Raw genomic sequence first — 15,749 nt, forward strand, 5'->3', positions numbered from 1 at the left:
GTGCTTTCTTACAGGGCCTGGGCGAGTCGGGGATGTTTCTGGGGTCATCTGTGTTCTTCGCCATCGCTGATGCTGTGGCCACAGCACGCAGAGAAAGAGACGTAGCCGAGGACTTCACAGTGAGGAGCCCCGCAGCGCCAGAATGGGTTCGAATGGCCTGTGCAGACCGCTTCACAGAGATGGTACGGAATTACTGTCTGTTGTCCTCACAGGTGACTTTTCTGTTTCCTGCTGCCTAGACTCTTCAGTAGCTTTATAATCTGATCTGTGCCAGATCAGATTATCAGATATAAGCTAATCAAACTATAAGATGATAGAAAGAAATCACACAAATATCTTTGGTATATGTAACAATTCTAACTTTTTAAAAAGCATTTCCCCGTCTGTTATTTAATTTGATCTCTTGGCAACCCTGAAGTAGGATAATCTATCATGCATCCAACTAACAGCTAAATGTGAAACAACTGGGTGATTTCACCAAACTGCTGTATTTCCTCCCTCTGTCCCACCTAATCTATCCTACACCTCAACAGAAACACCCACAGCAAGTAACCTGTGTGTCATGCGTCTGTATTTGACACTGTCCCTTTCTGTGTCCCCTATACAGAGCACACACAGCCTGTCCTTCTGTCCCTTTCCGTGTCCCCTACACAGAGCATACACAGCCTGTCCTCCTGTCCCTTTCTGTGTCCCCTATACAGAGCACACACAGCCTGTCCTTCTGTCCCTTTCCATATCCCCTATACAGAGCATACACAGCCTGTCCTGTCCCTTTCTGTGTCCCCTATACAGAGCACACACAGCCTGTCCTTCTGTCCCTTTCCATATCCCCTATACAGAGCACACACAGCCTGTCCTTCGTTTAGCAATAACATGATCTCATTAGTGGCTACTGCTTTTCCACATGATTCCATGTCACGACAACACCTCCCAGCCAGGAGAGAGGCCTTGGGGGCCCTCCAGACACACAGCACACAGCATTCCCAACCTGCCGGACGTTGAGAGTCGCAGCGTTGCTGAGGCCCCTGAGGCCACCCTGTGCTGACGTCCTCCTGGCGTCCTAGTATAAATAGTAATGTAGTTCGCATTGACAAGCCCCGTACTCAATAGTTTACACAGATTATCTCAGTAGTCAATCTACTACTCTATCAGGTAACTACTATTATTTTCTCCATTTTACTATTGAGGAAACTGAGGAATAGTAATTTGCCCAAGGTCAGGATTCAAACCCAGACCATTTAACTCCAGGATAGTATGTTGCTTCCTAGAGAGAAAAGAATTGCTTCTCCACTTCTCAAAAGAAATTTGTATTTTCCTATCTGGACTAAAAAAAGCCCAAATACCTAACTGACCTCTTCAAAACAGCCGGGCGTGGAGTGAAAGAACCATGTGGCGCAGGACACAGTAATATTGCGCAAAGAGCAAGTGTCGTAATTATGCATTTCCTCTCGCTGCGTCATCCAGTCCTCTTCCCGGCTCCAAATCCGACTCCCCATTTCTTGTTCTTCAATAATGCCGACCACCCTGTATCTCCTCCACGTCTCCCGCGACAGTTCTGCCCCTCAGACTGACACCCACTGATTGCACTGCCCACAGAAAGGACTCCAGTCACCTGCCCCGGGGCAGTCCCTCCCCAGATGGCCAGGCCAGAGAACAGCACCCCACCCTGGGAACTCCTTCTTGGGCTGATTTTGGCCTAGAGGGCCGTCTCTGCCCGTTCCCATCTGTACTAGGGACACCGTAACTGCGGGATCGGCCCCAAAAGCATAAGCACTCCTCACCTTTAAAAAAATGTTCTCAGTCACACTTTGCAGTAATAAAAATCCTTTTCTGGAACAGGGCAGAGTATGGAAACCAAAAACACAACACAACAAAAAGATACTTCTAATCTTCCTTTCTCACCCAGGCTTAACATTTTCAGTCTTCAAATGGCCTGGCTCCTAGAAAATGAAATCCTTAATTTCCAAGATTTCAGGCTGTTTTTATTAGTCCAGTTGTCCGCAAAGTCGCTCTGTCACATGCAGTGGAAGGGAATCACTTTGATTGCATTCACTGTCTGGGACTCAGCCTGCCGGTTACCTGGTCCATGTGATAAGGCCATATTTTCTCCCAAGTCTGCTGGTTTCTTTGATAAGACTAATTTATTATGTCTACATGGATATAACTCATCTACTAATTTGTACACCCATCAATCAAATGCTCAGAGTCAGTATGAGAGTAATCTCACATTTTCTAAAATACTCATAAATAGATACGTGGCTTCTTAACATCACCTCATGTTATAATCTATACTTGATATTATAAACCTCATTTTAGTAACATGTATTGTTTTTTATCTTTATAACAGTAATACATGTCCCTTATGGAAAAATCAGAAAATGCTGACAAGAATAAGATGAAAGTTAAAATCGGCCATAATCCCACTAACCAGGAAACTGTAGCCATTTTAACCATCTTTTAATTCATATATCTTTATATGTATAATATATCTCATTTATACACTCGTTTTACAAAATTGGGATATCTCTGATGTAAGTGTTGGGAAAGATTTGAACAGCATAATTGGGAGTGACTGTTGAGCCTTCATACACAGGAAATCTGGATCAAGAAGATACTTTTCCCATGCAATATCACACAAAAAAATTGTTGCTTAAATCCAAAAAGAAAATAGCTGACCAAAGTCATTTATCCCCAAAACTCATGATCTGTATTTGCAGCCCCTGGAATAAATTTTGGAGGCAGGAGCAGGGCAGAATGTTTCACTTCTTCATAATCAGCGCCCTGTTATTAAGGCTACATAGACCACGTTGAGAGCGACCATTTATCCCTCAGACTCTGCCTGACCCACAACATTCCTGGCCATTCCACTGACCTCACATATATTTGAAACCATGAGAAATAGACTTTTTCAAATTCTTGACAAGACTTCAGTGATCCAAGAGTTTGTCTGTTCTGGCCTCCAGACCCCATCTCGGCTGTTCACCAACACAGAGAGGATACCAGAAGCTGCCTTGACTGGGCCTCCCAAGGGAAGCAGAGAGGAGGAAGCCCCCCTCTCAGTTTTAAAAAAGAGGACCAGAAACACACAAAATGTAGATTCTTCTGCCTCTTCCTGTCACAGGAAATAGCAATACTCCTCCATCCATATAGTGACACAAACCGGAAACCTCGCCTAACGTTTCTCTCTGATACTCGTAGCCAGTCCTTCACCAGGTCCTGTTAATTTTAACCCCTGACAGTTTCTTACATAAGTCTATTTCTAGCCACTATATTACTCATTCATTAAACCAACATTGGTTGAGTCTCTAAGAGGTGCCAGGCATTGTTCTGGGCGCTGGGAATACAGCAGTGAAGGAAACAGAGTGATCTTTACCTTCATGGAACTTACTTCTAGAGGCCCTGAGTCCAACTACCATCTCTCCAGCCTGTGTCACAGCAGTCTCCTGATGGTCTCCTTACACCCACTGCAGCCAGAGGTTTGTGGTGTGACAAATATGATCATGTCACCCTAGCACGTACACAAAGACGAATGGTTCCCATTGCTCTTGGGTTAAAGATAAACCTTTTTAACTTGCCCTGCCTGGCCTATAAACCTGCAAAGTCCGGCAAGGCCGGCCCCACCCACTTCTCCAGCCACGCATGGTACCCCACCCCACCTTCTCTCCACACCAGCCACACCTGCCTTCCTCTGTCTGTTCCCCGCATCAAGGACAGAGACCTTCACCATGCTCTCCCCTCTGCTTGGAACCATCTTCTTTCTTTTGCTTACCTGGCTGACCCCTACTCACCTCTCATATTTTAATCAAATCTAAGAAATTAATTTGATACTCTCCTTCTTGCATAGTTTGAGGTACCAGGAGTACCGTGGTGAACCAGACTCACAGGTGCCTGCTCTCGAGTTGAGATGACGTAGTAGGAGAGAAAGACAATTACTGTAAACTATAAATGCTTGGCTGATGCTGGATTATCCCTGTGCGTCAATAGAACAAAACTTTTCTAGGCTAGCCTTCACCTTTTCTTAAAGTTAAAGGGGTCACAGGTGTGGCCCCAGCTTTGATCATTCATCAAATGATCATACAAATTCATACAATCATTCATTCATCTAACGTATTTATTCAGCACCTTCCATGTGCCCAGCACTCCTGGGGAACTGAAGAAATGGCGAGCCAGTCGATCTGCCGCGTGCAGCTTACATTTTCTTGGGGAAACCAGACAGTAAACAAGTAAACACACCATATAATTTCAGGTGGTGATAACACTGCGAAGCAAAAGAGAAGAGTAGGGCTAGAACATGATGGAGAGATTATTTTAGAGTATTTTAAATAGTTCATTAGAGAAGCTTTCTCTGGGTTGTTCACACTTGAGCCAAGGCCTGAATGAAGTGAGAGAGCAAGCATAAAGCTGGTAATGGTGTGTTCCAGGCAGAGAATGGCTTGTGCAAAGGCCCTGCGGCAATTTCGATGGACTCAAACAGCCTTCTTCCTAAGTCTCTGATCTTGCCTCTCTGGTAGAAAAGGCTGCCATTGGTGTTCTCCCTGGCAGAGTGATCAAAGAAATACCCATTTGTGGCCACACCACTTATCTTCACACCCGCCGGGTGGAACCTGCATTGTCCTCCTTCCAATCAGCGGCTTTCCTGCAACTAGCCTCTCTCACGATCCAGGTCTGCTTCTTCAGATCTTTAGCAATTACGATTCGTGCACACAGGAGGCCTCCCGAAGTTCCCACAGCCTGGCTCCTCACACAGACTGGCTCTTTAAAACATCTTGGAACAGATCTGAGCCTGTATCAGAATTTACATTTGATCCAACCAAACACGGTTTTTAACTGAAATATATAATGATTCACATTGGCATACAATACTGTACTATGCAAAAAAAATGTCTGTGAGAAACATAGATACTAACACTCTTTGTATTTGGCCTTGGAATACTGTTGTCGAAACACAATTTGTTCTGGCAAATAAGAGGGTGAGAAGGTCAGAATGTCTATGTACTAGAACAGGAGCAGTGGAAAGTCCAAACCCTCCTCCTTCAATAACTCCTTATAACTGCAAGGTAAAGAACAGCCTGCCTACATCCATTTCTTAAACAGAAATGATGGTTAAACACTCAGTACTTTTCCTTTGGAATTAAATAAAATAATGCATGTAAAAATTCTGTGTAAATACAAGTCATTCTGCAAATATTAAAGTCTCCACCAAATACCCGTAACTATTAATCACCTTCTTGAAAATATGCCTCTCCCAAAGGCATAAAAAGAGTTTCCACATTAAGTCAAGTCAACCCGCTGAGGGCACAAAAAGCAACTCTTTAGACTAGCAGCCCCATTTTCAGGGATAATTAGCTTTAAGCCTCAACAAAAAGCAGGCTTGGGTAAGAAGGCTAAGGCTGGAGCATTTTTGTTACAAAAGGTTCTACTATTTGCACAAGCATTTACTGTATCAAAAGTTTCTTGTGGCTTTGGTGACCTTGGTCAGAGTTGTTGATTATTGCTTTTCTCCAGAGGCCCTTTCTCAGGGGGGTAACTCCTGGCCAGAACAATGTTGCTGGTGGTGGTTTCTGCCCTGAGCCCAGCAGAGCAGCTTGACTCAGCCAGGCACAGCCAAAAACATTATTTCTATGCATAATTTCCTTTTGGGTGATGGGAGGAAGAAAAATGTATTTCTTGAAAAATATGTTTTTATAGTCACTTAAAATTCCACAAGAAAGAAAAAGGAAATTTCCCTTAGAGATATACAGAATCTACCTAATTAACACTTTCAAATTTGGATTTTTCCTCAGAAATAGTGATTTCATTTTTTAAAAAATCTTTAGGATTCAGAGACATGAAGGGTTCCACAGCCTTAAAAATTAGAAAAATACTGCCTTGGTGAATTTGGCAGTAGGACAAATACAAAAACCTTGTTACCTTGTTACCAACAGCTGCAAAAAGTATGTATGCAGGTAGCGGAATGACAACACCGCAGTGTGTACGGGCTGCCTGAGTGGGAGGCCACGGAAAGCCCATTAGCAGATTCGGTTTCTGGTCCCTGGAAGCTAGAATCAGACAGCTCAGCTGGGAAACAAGTTTGTAAACAAGTTCAGCTCACCCTGCATTCTGTAGGGGCAGCTTTATACCGCTGACTCATAATGAATCCCTGCAACCACAACAAATGGCTGTCATGTGCGAGGCTGAGGCTTGATTTTGTAGTAACTTAATGGGAGAAAGTCCCTTCATTCTAGACCAGTACCCAGTTCCAAATGGCCAAGCCTGTCCTGCCCTGTTATTCTGTAAGGTTGGCCAATGTCTAGTTTCTGAAGGCCTTTACCTGTCCCCTCTGCAAACCCTTCTACAGCCTTCCTCTACCTACTCTCCCCCCCCCCACGTCATCCCCATGTCTCATTTTCCCTCCCTGCCTCTTTTGCATTTCTAGACGCCCACACTCGGTGAGAGTTGGCAGCATTAAAAGTGCCACCTGTTTAGTTCAGTAAAGGGAGCCCTTCCTGCCAGATGTAGGAGAGGCGTGTGAACATTTCCTGGGCTGCAGGCAGCCTGGTTTACCTACCCTTCTCTCAGCTGCTTCGCCCCCGAACGCTAGTCCCCAACCCCGTGCCTGTGCATAGCCTTGCCTTTGTCTGAGCTGGGTGAGATGGACTGGCAGTCCTACAAGATTGCATTCGCTTTCCTTATGGTTTGGGAACCTACCCCCACAACATGTAGAAACATTCAGACTCCAGCCTGTTGTGCTGAAAGCCAAGCCACAGATCATCAGCAGGGCCTTAGGGCAGGACAGGTACACCTCAGTCACGTGGATTCCGTGAGACGGAACAGACGCACACTGCACGACTCCGGAGACACGCAGGGTGGAGACCGCCAGGGCGTCTTCCTCGGAATGCTGAGCCTACGGTCCTGTTCCCATCAGTTGTGCGTGCACACACGCACCCCTCCATACACACACACACAGACAGGTGTGTGCTCTCTCAGTCTTCACCACGTTCTTCTCCTCCTGCCTCATACACTGTCTTGGAAGAGGTTTTATTGGCAGGCTAATAGGCTGTGAAACCGGTTCCACATTGGACATGCTTGTCCCGGGATGCAGAGATCTGTCCTCTGCAATACTTGGTGACACTTTCTTACTTCTGGGGGGGGCGGTTATCTGATACTGTGATTGAATGTATATTTTTGTATCTAAAAACTCTCCTACCTAGTCTCTGGAAGGTTATTCCTTTAGCTGGGAGAAGTTGGGAAAAGAGAGATATAGGGAGGGCACCTAAAAAGGAAGAGGGCAAAGCTAGAGACATTCCTCAGATTAAGAGAGGGGAATAAGTGATGCAGAATGTGAAGCAGGAAACAGGCAGCCTTCTTCTCTGGTCAGGGAAAGGAGTGAGGATGCACAGTGTTTGCTTAGTGGTTAGACGAGGCCCTGGAGTCAGAGGGACCTGGGTGGGAATCCCAGCTCTACCTTTGATGATTTATTTAACTTCTCTGATCACTCAGTTTCCTTATCTATAAAATGGGGAGAGATGTGTGTGGAGGGAATAATTCTAATTACAGGGTTGTTATAAGATTTGAATAAGACGACACATGAACAGCATTTATCAGGTGTCACATATAGTAAGCGGTCAACAATAATTGATGATGATGATGATGATGATGATGAAGAAGAAGATTGAGTCAGAAGTCCCCAAGACCACTGTCAGGTTCAAAGATTCATTAGATGGACTCACAGAATTCACAAAGCTGTTATATTCATAGTTATGGTTTATGAAAGAGAAAGGATACAGATAAACATCAGCAAAGGAGAAAGGCATATAGGGCAGAGTCCAGGAGAAACCAGGTGCAAGCTTCCAGTTGTCCCCTTCCAGTGGAGTCCCACAGACAGCACTTAATTCTCCCAGCAACAATGCATGAGAAGATGCACACAGTATCGCCAACCTGGGAAGCTCACCAGAGCCGTGGTGTCCAGGCTGCTTATTAGGGACCAGTCACATAGGCATAGGTCTCCTGCGTAGCTGACCTTAGTTACTCAGTGTCCAGCCCTTCCAGAGGTCACATGATACCACGTGGCCCCAGGACCCAGATAAACAAAGACACTCTTATCAAACAGGATATTTCAAGGGCTTAGGTGCTATCCCCCAGGAGCTGGTCAAGGGCTAAACCTTTCTGGAGAATGTGCAGGGTTTGGACAAGCCCAGCCTGCTGAGTTAATGCTTTACTGCACGATGATGATGATAAAGAATCCTGGCTTGATGGCAACTAGCACTGACACGAGGCCTTGAGACCAATGAGACTGGGCCCAGTTATATCTCAGAAGCTGAGATTTAACTAAAAGCAGAATCAGTCTTGACAAACATAGTGAATATATTGCCTTAATTATAGCTTTCAAGAACCACCAAGGGAGAAAGAGGAGTGGGGAGGAAGAGGATGACGGCACTAAGCGAGAGAGAAGGTAAAGGGATGGAGGTCACCAAAGGCCAATGAAGAGCAGCTTAAGTCCCAGGGCTGGGATTTGGACACCAAAACAGAAAGTTGTGTCCTCACCCAAGGAGCTTGGGAGTAGGTGAGACCCAAGAAGGGCAGGACAGCAGCAGAATGAGCATCGATCTCAGTCCCGAAGCAGAAGGGTAACCCAGGAGCCCAGGTTCAGGGAAGAGAATAGGATGCAGGTTTTGGAAGAGACTGAAAATTCCCATCATCTTTAGCAGAAGAGTTGACCTGAGTCTACCTCAGACTGGACTGAGGAGCTTTGTCCAGGATCCAGCCCAGCCCTGGTGGAACAGGCGGATTCTAAATACGTTAGCCAAGCAAGTCCGCAGAGCAGTGAAGCAGAGATAAGGGGAGTCCCTTTGAGAAGGGACTAGCCCTCTATTTACATTTCGATACAGATGAAGTGCAAACAGAATAGAATTTGGGAAGATATCCTGACCCTTAGGAGTTAGGTGGTTTTTTGTTTTTTGTCTTCTTTTTGTATTTTTGTGAAATAAATATTAGGAGAAAAGCCTTTCGAAATCATCATAACTTTCCATGATTTATGGGAAGTTTTTGTTTTTAACATCTTTGTAACTAAAAGTCAGCCCTTTCAATGAAAACATGACAACAGTGGAGGGGAGGAATGTATGTTCTCCGCCAAACCTAAGGGGGAGAATTCCCAGCAGAGGAGACAGGCATTGAGGGCGGCAAGGAAGAAGGATAAGAAGCCAAAGTCTTGGGGCTGGCCCGGTGGCGCAAGCGGTTAAGTGTGCGCACTCCGCTGCAGCAGCCCAGGGTATGCCGGTTCGGATCCTGGGCGCGCACCCACGCACTGCTTGTCAAGCCATGCTGTGGCGGCGTCCCATATAAAGGGGAGGAAGATGGGCATGGATGTTAGCCCAGGGCCAGTCTTCCTCAGTAAAAAGAGGAGGATTGGCAGATGTTAGCTCAGGGCAGATCATCCTCACACACACACACACAAAAAGTCAAAGTCTAGGGCCGTGTAGCCCAGGATAGTGAAATGAGCCTGGGGTTTAAGTAGCAAGGGCATCATACCACACAAATCATTTGGCTAAATGTGTAAACGGGGCTGCTCTCAGATCACTGCGGAGGAGTCCAGGTCTGTGGGCTCCAACGCAAGCAACAGCTCTCAGCTGTACCACTTTCCACTTTCTGGCCCCCTCCCCCAAACATTACATATAGGATATACAATTCTTTGGACTCACATCTGGGAAGCAAAGAAGACAGGTAACTAATCGAAGTGCCCTCTTACTTGGCAACAGTAAGTGCAATAGAGATCACAACACCGACCCACTGTCTTTTCAGAGGTGTCATTTGAAAGGAATGGTACGGTCCCACTCCCCAGGAAAATCCTGCCTCCTCCCATCAGAAAATTTATCAAAACCTACAAATTTGACAAAATTTTCCTGGTGAAATATTGCAATGATATTAAGTATTTAATTTGCTTTCTTTCTTAGATCCCAAGAGATGACCCTAAGACATTTAAACCTTGGTCTGTCCCTATAGCATAACACTGCTGCCATTTCCTAAAAGGTAAGATCAATAAGCTGAAAGAAAAATTACTCAAAAAGAAAAAACAGATCAGCGAGTCCAGTGGCTTCCAAACTGTGTTCTGTGGAACCTCAGGACTGCACAAGTGTGTAAATTAAGTTTCATTTTTAAATCTTACCCAACATTTTAATCCATTAACACAAAACACACATGGCTTTGGATGCTGACAAAGGAAGGTCAGGGTGTTTTACCCAACATTGCAGTTTTTCCTTTTATTTTAAAATAAAATAAAAAGTGAGAATGCTGTGCATTAAGATACTTTAAAGACCCTACTCCCTGATTCTTTTGAGAGTCACTTACATCTTGAGTGCAAAACCCCAAATTGAATCTGTTGATTACTACATTTATAATTAACTAGTGCTCTGGGGAAGAGTTCTCTCCTTGTATTCATTGAGTTTATCTGCTACAGTTGTGCACAGCTGCCTAACACAAATGCAGAGCACTCAAGGCTCTGCAGAGCGGTGGCCAAAACTACCTGGTAAATATATGCAGAAAAAAGAAACATATTTTCATTGTGAGAAAATTAAGCTTCTGCTTTTCTGCACACTTGATAGGCAACAACAGAGAAACTGAAAGCAGAAGAAAACTACATCATAGATCCAGAGAAAACGTTTGTTCATCAAACTCCAATTTTCCAATTAAATGTCTAAAACAACCCACAAGTATTAACATATATAGGTTTAATTCCATTGTGCTTTGTCAGATGAGAACAACTTGCACTGATATGCTTGCTAAATCAGACTAAATAATTGATGAGTTTTTTTCGTTTCTCCTTTACAGCAACAACAACAAAAATCACAATAGGCAACATTTAAATGTCTTAAATACCTTAAATTATTATAAAATAGTAATTTAAAAGCATACACCCAGGCATGGAGGGCAGAATGCCTGAGCTCTTTAATTATTCTCTCTCTCTCTTTCCAAGTAGTAAAGTTAGATGTGGATCTGATGGCAAATCCACTCCAATTCCTAAATAAAACAAGGTGTGTAAAGTGCATAGCGTTGTGCCTGACACTAGTATACAATGAAGGATAGCTAAACGCAAACACACACACTCAGATGTGCTAAATATCAAATTTTAACAAATTGGAGACCACTAGTGAATGAACTGGGTTGTCAAGTTTTTGTACAGACTTTAAAATGATGACCATCCTCAGATTGCAAGACAAATTTAAAAAACAGAAAACAAAACCAAAAAACCTCTTGCCAGCTTACCACTTACCACTCTTTGTGTGTCAGAATTTTCTCCATGCTATGCAATTAAAACAAAATGAAGATATAAATTGCATTCTGAGTCTAACTCTCATCCTTTACCAGCAATTTCAAATTTTTGCATTCTTCAGAGTAAGATAATTGTTCTCATTTACTTGCTTTATTAACAAGTGTTAAACATTACCTTATTAAATTTATACCACACTAAAATCTATTTGTGTGTGTTCTCCATAACATTTTAAACCTCTGCTAAAAATGCGTGAACACTTCTGATCTCATCCAGATTCTTTCTTTATAAATGAAGACATGGAGGCCAAGGGAAGATAAGTAACTTCCTAAATGTCCTTATTCAAACCCGTAAAGCTGACCAATCTAATTTTTCAACTATTTATTGTTCTCCTTATACACAAAAGTTGAAGGATTTGCACACTTTATTTTGTAATTATTCTTTCTTTTTTTTCCAGGTGTTGCAGTTCTTCACAAGTGAAAAGATGGCTTGTTAATCCTAACTGGACTCCAAACTCATGTTCTTTTACTGTTGTGGAAGAAAAATGACAAAATTTAGAATCATTATTCAAGTCTGATTCCATTAACAAAATGAATCATTATTTACAAATTATGTACTTAGACTTTCCGGCCTAGAGGCCCCCAGACAAACACTGAGAGATCCACATAAGCAATGCTGATTTAATGCTGATTTGTTTCTGAAGATCTCATGTAAATATTGCAGCAAAAGCAAATTTTTTCTTTCTGCATCCCTCCAATCTAACTGGACTGGTAACGTGGGGTACGGTCATAGAATGAAAGACACTTCTCAGTAGAGAAAAATGTGATTACTGTTCCAAGGTGTGTTTGAGTCGGTGGCCACAGAGCAGCAACACTGCAAGAGTTCTACAGGGGTTTGCGTTGTGTTTTCACTGTGGATTAGCTATGGGTCTGTGTACGTGCATTTGACAGAAAAGGAGTGGTATTTTCCTCATGTGGATCAGCTATTCACCTGGTTAACGTTCTTTTGGAACTTGGAGGGAAAAAGCAATGAAACACATTTTCAATGTATTATCACCAAACCCTTTTGTTTTTTTAATTTGTTTATGAAAATCATTTGACATGGTATCAGAGTTTCAGAAATACTTCATTGCTCAGTTTCCCCTATATTGAAGTGGGTAACACAGAGCAAAAGAATTCTGAATTATAATCACCCCTGTGTTGCAGTTTAAAACATGCAGGGTCCACCAATTCCATTAATCTGAGTTTTAGAGGCCTTCAGAGGAGGAGAAAGCAGCATATGAATTAGGCCTCATTTAACCAGAAAGTCACTGCTGTTCTACCAGCCAGAATCCACAGCATGAGACTCACCCAGCTTCCATCGGCAGTGACTCCTGAAGTGAATGAGGCAGGAGAGGCTGAGCTGAGAGCACCTGGTGATGGGGAGAGACGGCAAAGACGAGGCGAGCAGTGCGGCCTGGAGGAGGCAGAAGGTCACGGGAGGCAATGAGCACGTCTGGCTGGAGGGACTGGGACACAGCTGCCCAGCTGCCCATCCGCTGACTTTGGAGGCTCCGCTGGGCCACAGGAGTACACAGGAGGAAGTGGGAGAGGAGCACAAAGAGAAAGGAGATGGGAGCAGAAGGGTCACGGGCAGGACAAAAATTACGCAAGATTTTTGCAGACGTGAGCAGAAGAGCTGGGGAACTTAGTGGGAGTAGCCGGTGTGAAATAAGTTGAAAGTAATAAAAAAAAGTTTTGGCTCTCGAAAATAAAATCCTTAACTGGGTAATCTAACATGAATGTGAGAAATTTGTTTTATCATTTGTATCATTTTAAATGATGGTAAATATCATTTGTATGTTTTTTTAATTTGGTCTATTAGGGATAAGGATGGTTACTGGGCATTTATTTTCCATTTATCATGGTTGAGGACTAGAAAGGACTAAAAATAGAAGGTCTGAATAAAAATTCTTCATGTGAGTTGATGCATAAAAATCTGAATGGCATGCATATCAATAAAGTACTTTTTAAAAAAGACACATTTGAAACCACATACTTGAAACCAGTTCTTTGGGCTCAATAAGCATTATTGAAGGATGAAACTTACTAAATTTTTTGAATAAGTAATACATTCACACAGTTAAAAGATAGAAAAAGGTATACAGTGCAAAGACTTACTCTCACACCATCCCCATCCAGCCAATTCTCACACCAGCACAGAGTGCAGCCACTTTTATTAGCTACTTTTACTGTTTTTCAGGAATAGCTGGTCCCAGAATGCCCAGCCACTCTTTGTCAAGATTAAAGCTACTCTTGGCTGGTCCCACACGTGGATGGGACACAGAGGCCAAATGTCGGAATGTTAGAGGATGTTAAGGCGACAGGACAAGCACCTGGTTCCTGCCTCTGTGTTACACCTGCTGGACCCGCTGAGCGAGGTGCTCTCCCCGCTCTCTCTGTCTAGACAATTCCACCCCCTCCCCACGTCAGCCGTCCCCTGGCGCCTATAACAGTGAGGAACTGTAACCTTGAACGCTCATCTTGGCTCTACGGGTCCTCCTGTTTCTTCCCCCTGGGTCTTGGGTGCACAGGAGGCATTTGTACTTCTGCCTTCTGAGCCTGCGTTCTCCAAGTGGGTTTTCTCTCATGTAAGGAAAAATTTCCTGCTCCCAGCTCCACCCCTGGAACAGTGAAAATGAACACTTGATCTGTGTCATGTCATTGGGTAGACAAATAGCGAAAAGATATGCTTTCTGATTTATAAGACGCCAAAAAATAGCTTAAAAATTAGGCAGAAATAGCTGGAGACAGAAAATAAAGGTATTTTCTCAGTCTCCCTACACAACCTTCAATGGGTCCATATTAAGACACCACCGAGTGCAAAACAAGAGTGTTCTTTCCTTGGCACAGCCACCAGATCAGGACAGGCACCCCATACTCTCTTAACGTCACATGTAGATGATGTCACCAGCTGTCCAGCTGGTCTTGCTCCAAAGCATTCTGCACACAGCTGCCAGGATAATCTTTCTCAACATCTGTAACCACCCACCCTCACTGGGTAAAAGAGCAGCATTCAACAGGGCAGTTTCTTCTTCCAAAAAGGACTATACTGTCTTTTGTGTAGCGTGGTCCCCTGTTGTTTGTATCTGCCTGGGGTCTTTTCCTTTGGGAAGTCGCCTGTCCTCCACTCCACATTCCAGGAGGGCTGCTGGGAAAGGCACAGGATAAGCTGGGTCAGAGTCTCTCCCCTGAGAGTTGGACTCGAGTAAGATACACAGATTGCCTGGGTGGCCAAGGTGTGCAGGGGAAGTCCACAAGCTCTGCTGCTGAGACCCTCAGAGGAGCCTCTGTCCCCACGCACCTCAAGCCCTTTTCTTCAGCTCTGCCCTCAATTCTGCCAGCCAGCCAGTATCTTTCCAATGGTATCAGTTTCCTAGGGCTGCTGTAACAGATTACTGCAAATTAGTTGGCTTAAATATTTATTCTCTCACAGTTCTGAAGGCTAAAAGTCTGAAATCAGGGAGTCGGCAGGCCATGGGTTCTAGGGGAGAAGATTTCCTTGCCCCTTCTGCTGGCTCCTAGTGTTCCTTGGCTTGTAACTGCATCACTCCCGTCTCTGCCTCCATTGTCACGTGGCCTCCTTCTCTGTGCTGTGTCCAGCTCTCCCTCTCCTTTCCCATAAAAACACCAATCATCAGGTTTAGGGCCCACCCTAATCCAGTATGACCTCATCCTAACTAATTATATCTGCAAATACCCTATTTCCAAACAAAGTCACATTCTGAGGTTCCAGGTAGACATGAATTTGGGGGGAACACTATTCAACACCAACAAACCTTCCTGCTGAGGCCAACAGATCCAGTTCTGGGTGTAAGTGACCCTTCCTCCTTTATTGTACCTGGTTCTTCTATCACACCATCTGTCTACATGTGTATCCTCCTTTCTAGAATATAGGCCCACTGACTGCTGGCAGGGACTGCATTTTACTCATCTTTTACCACAGGGTCTATCTCAAACTGATATTTCCACATGTTTGACTAAGGAAGAGCAAATGAATGTGCTCTATTCAAAGTATTGATGAAACCTATATTGTGTAACTCAGATACTGGTGAGCCAGGAGGTCTAAGGGAAGTAAAAAGAAAGAAGCTATAGTTCTTTAACAAAGAAATCAGGCTTCATATTGTTATTGGATTTTAATCTGTTGGAGTCATTATTTATTTTACTTGCACACATTAAGAAAATTTTTCCAACTCTCAGAAATAAGGCAAAAAAAAAAAATACTGTGTGACCTTTCAATGTCATACTCCAGGACTGTCTCATAAGCCCATTAAAGAGTAATCTGATGCTCTAGGGCTGCCCTGTCCAATATGGTGGCCACTAGTCACGTGTGGCTATTTAAATTTAAATTTTAATTAATTAAAGAAAAAGTCCAGTTCCCTATTTGCCCTGGCCACCTTTCAAGTACTCAATAGCTAGGTGTGGTTAGCGGGTACCACATTGAACAGCACAGAAGAGACTACAGCCAT

At 43.8% G+C, this 15,749-nt stretch overlaps 1 protein-coding gene and 1 long non-coding RNA gene across 2 annotated transcripts in view; one reads left to right on the forward strand and one right to left on the reverse strand.

Annotated features, from left to right (window-relative positions):
* The window catches only part of LOC101389789 (aldehyde oxidase 2), a 74,771-nt gene extending 61,533 nt beyond the window's left edge, over window positions 1–13,238 (forward strand). Inside the window, exons 34-36 of the mRNA XM_087435571.1 lie at window positions 15–182; window positions 9,930–10,005; window positions 11,700–13,238. Coding sequence (XP_087291697.1) covers window positions 15–182; window positions 9,930–9,983 — 222 coding nt within the window. The 3' untranslated portion in view covers window positions 9,984–10,005; window positions 11,700–13,238. The remainder of the gene's footprint in view (window positions 1–14; window positions 183–9,929; window positions 10,006–11,699) is intronic.
* Window positions 11,609–12,696, reverse strand: LOC147916348 (uncharacterized). Its single transcript, XR_015553251.1, has 2 exons — window positions 12,592–12,696; window positions 11,609–11,770 (listed from the first exon to the last, which is right to left on the reverse strand). It is a non-coding gene; the product is annotated as an uncharacterized LOC147916348 (long non-coding RNA).
* Window positions 13,239–15,749: the final 2,511 nt, after the last annotated feature.

The sequence above is a fragment of the Ceratotherium simum genome, chromosome 9, assembly GCF_057802395.1.
Source record: "Ceratotherium simum simum isolate JZ-2026a chromosome 9, ASM5780239v1, whole genome shotgun sequence".
In the NCBI taxonomy this organism is placed as follows: domain Eukaryota; kingdom Metazoa; phylum Chordata; class Mammalia; order Perissodactyla; family Rhinocerotidae; genus Ceratotherium; species Ceratotherium simum.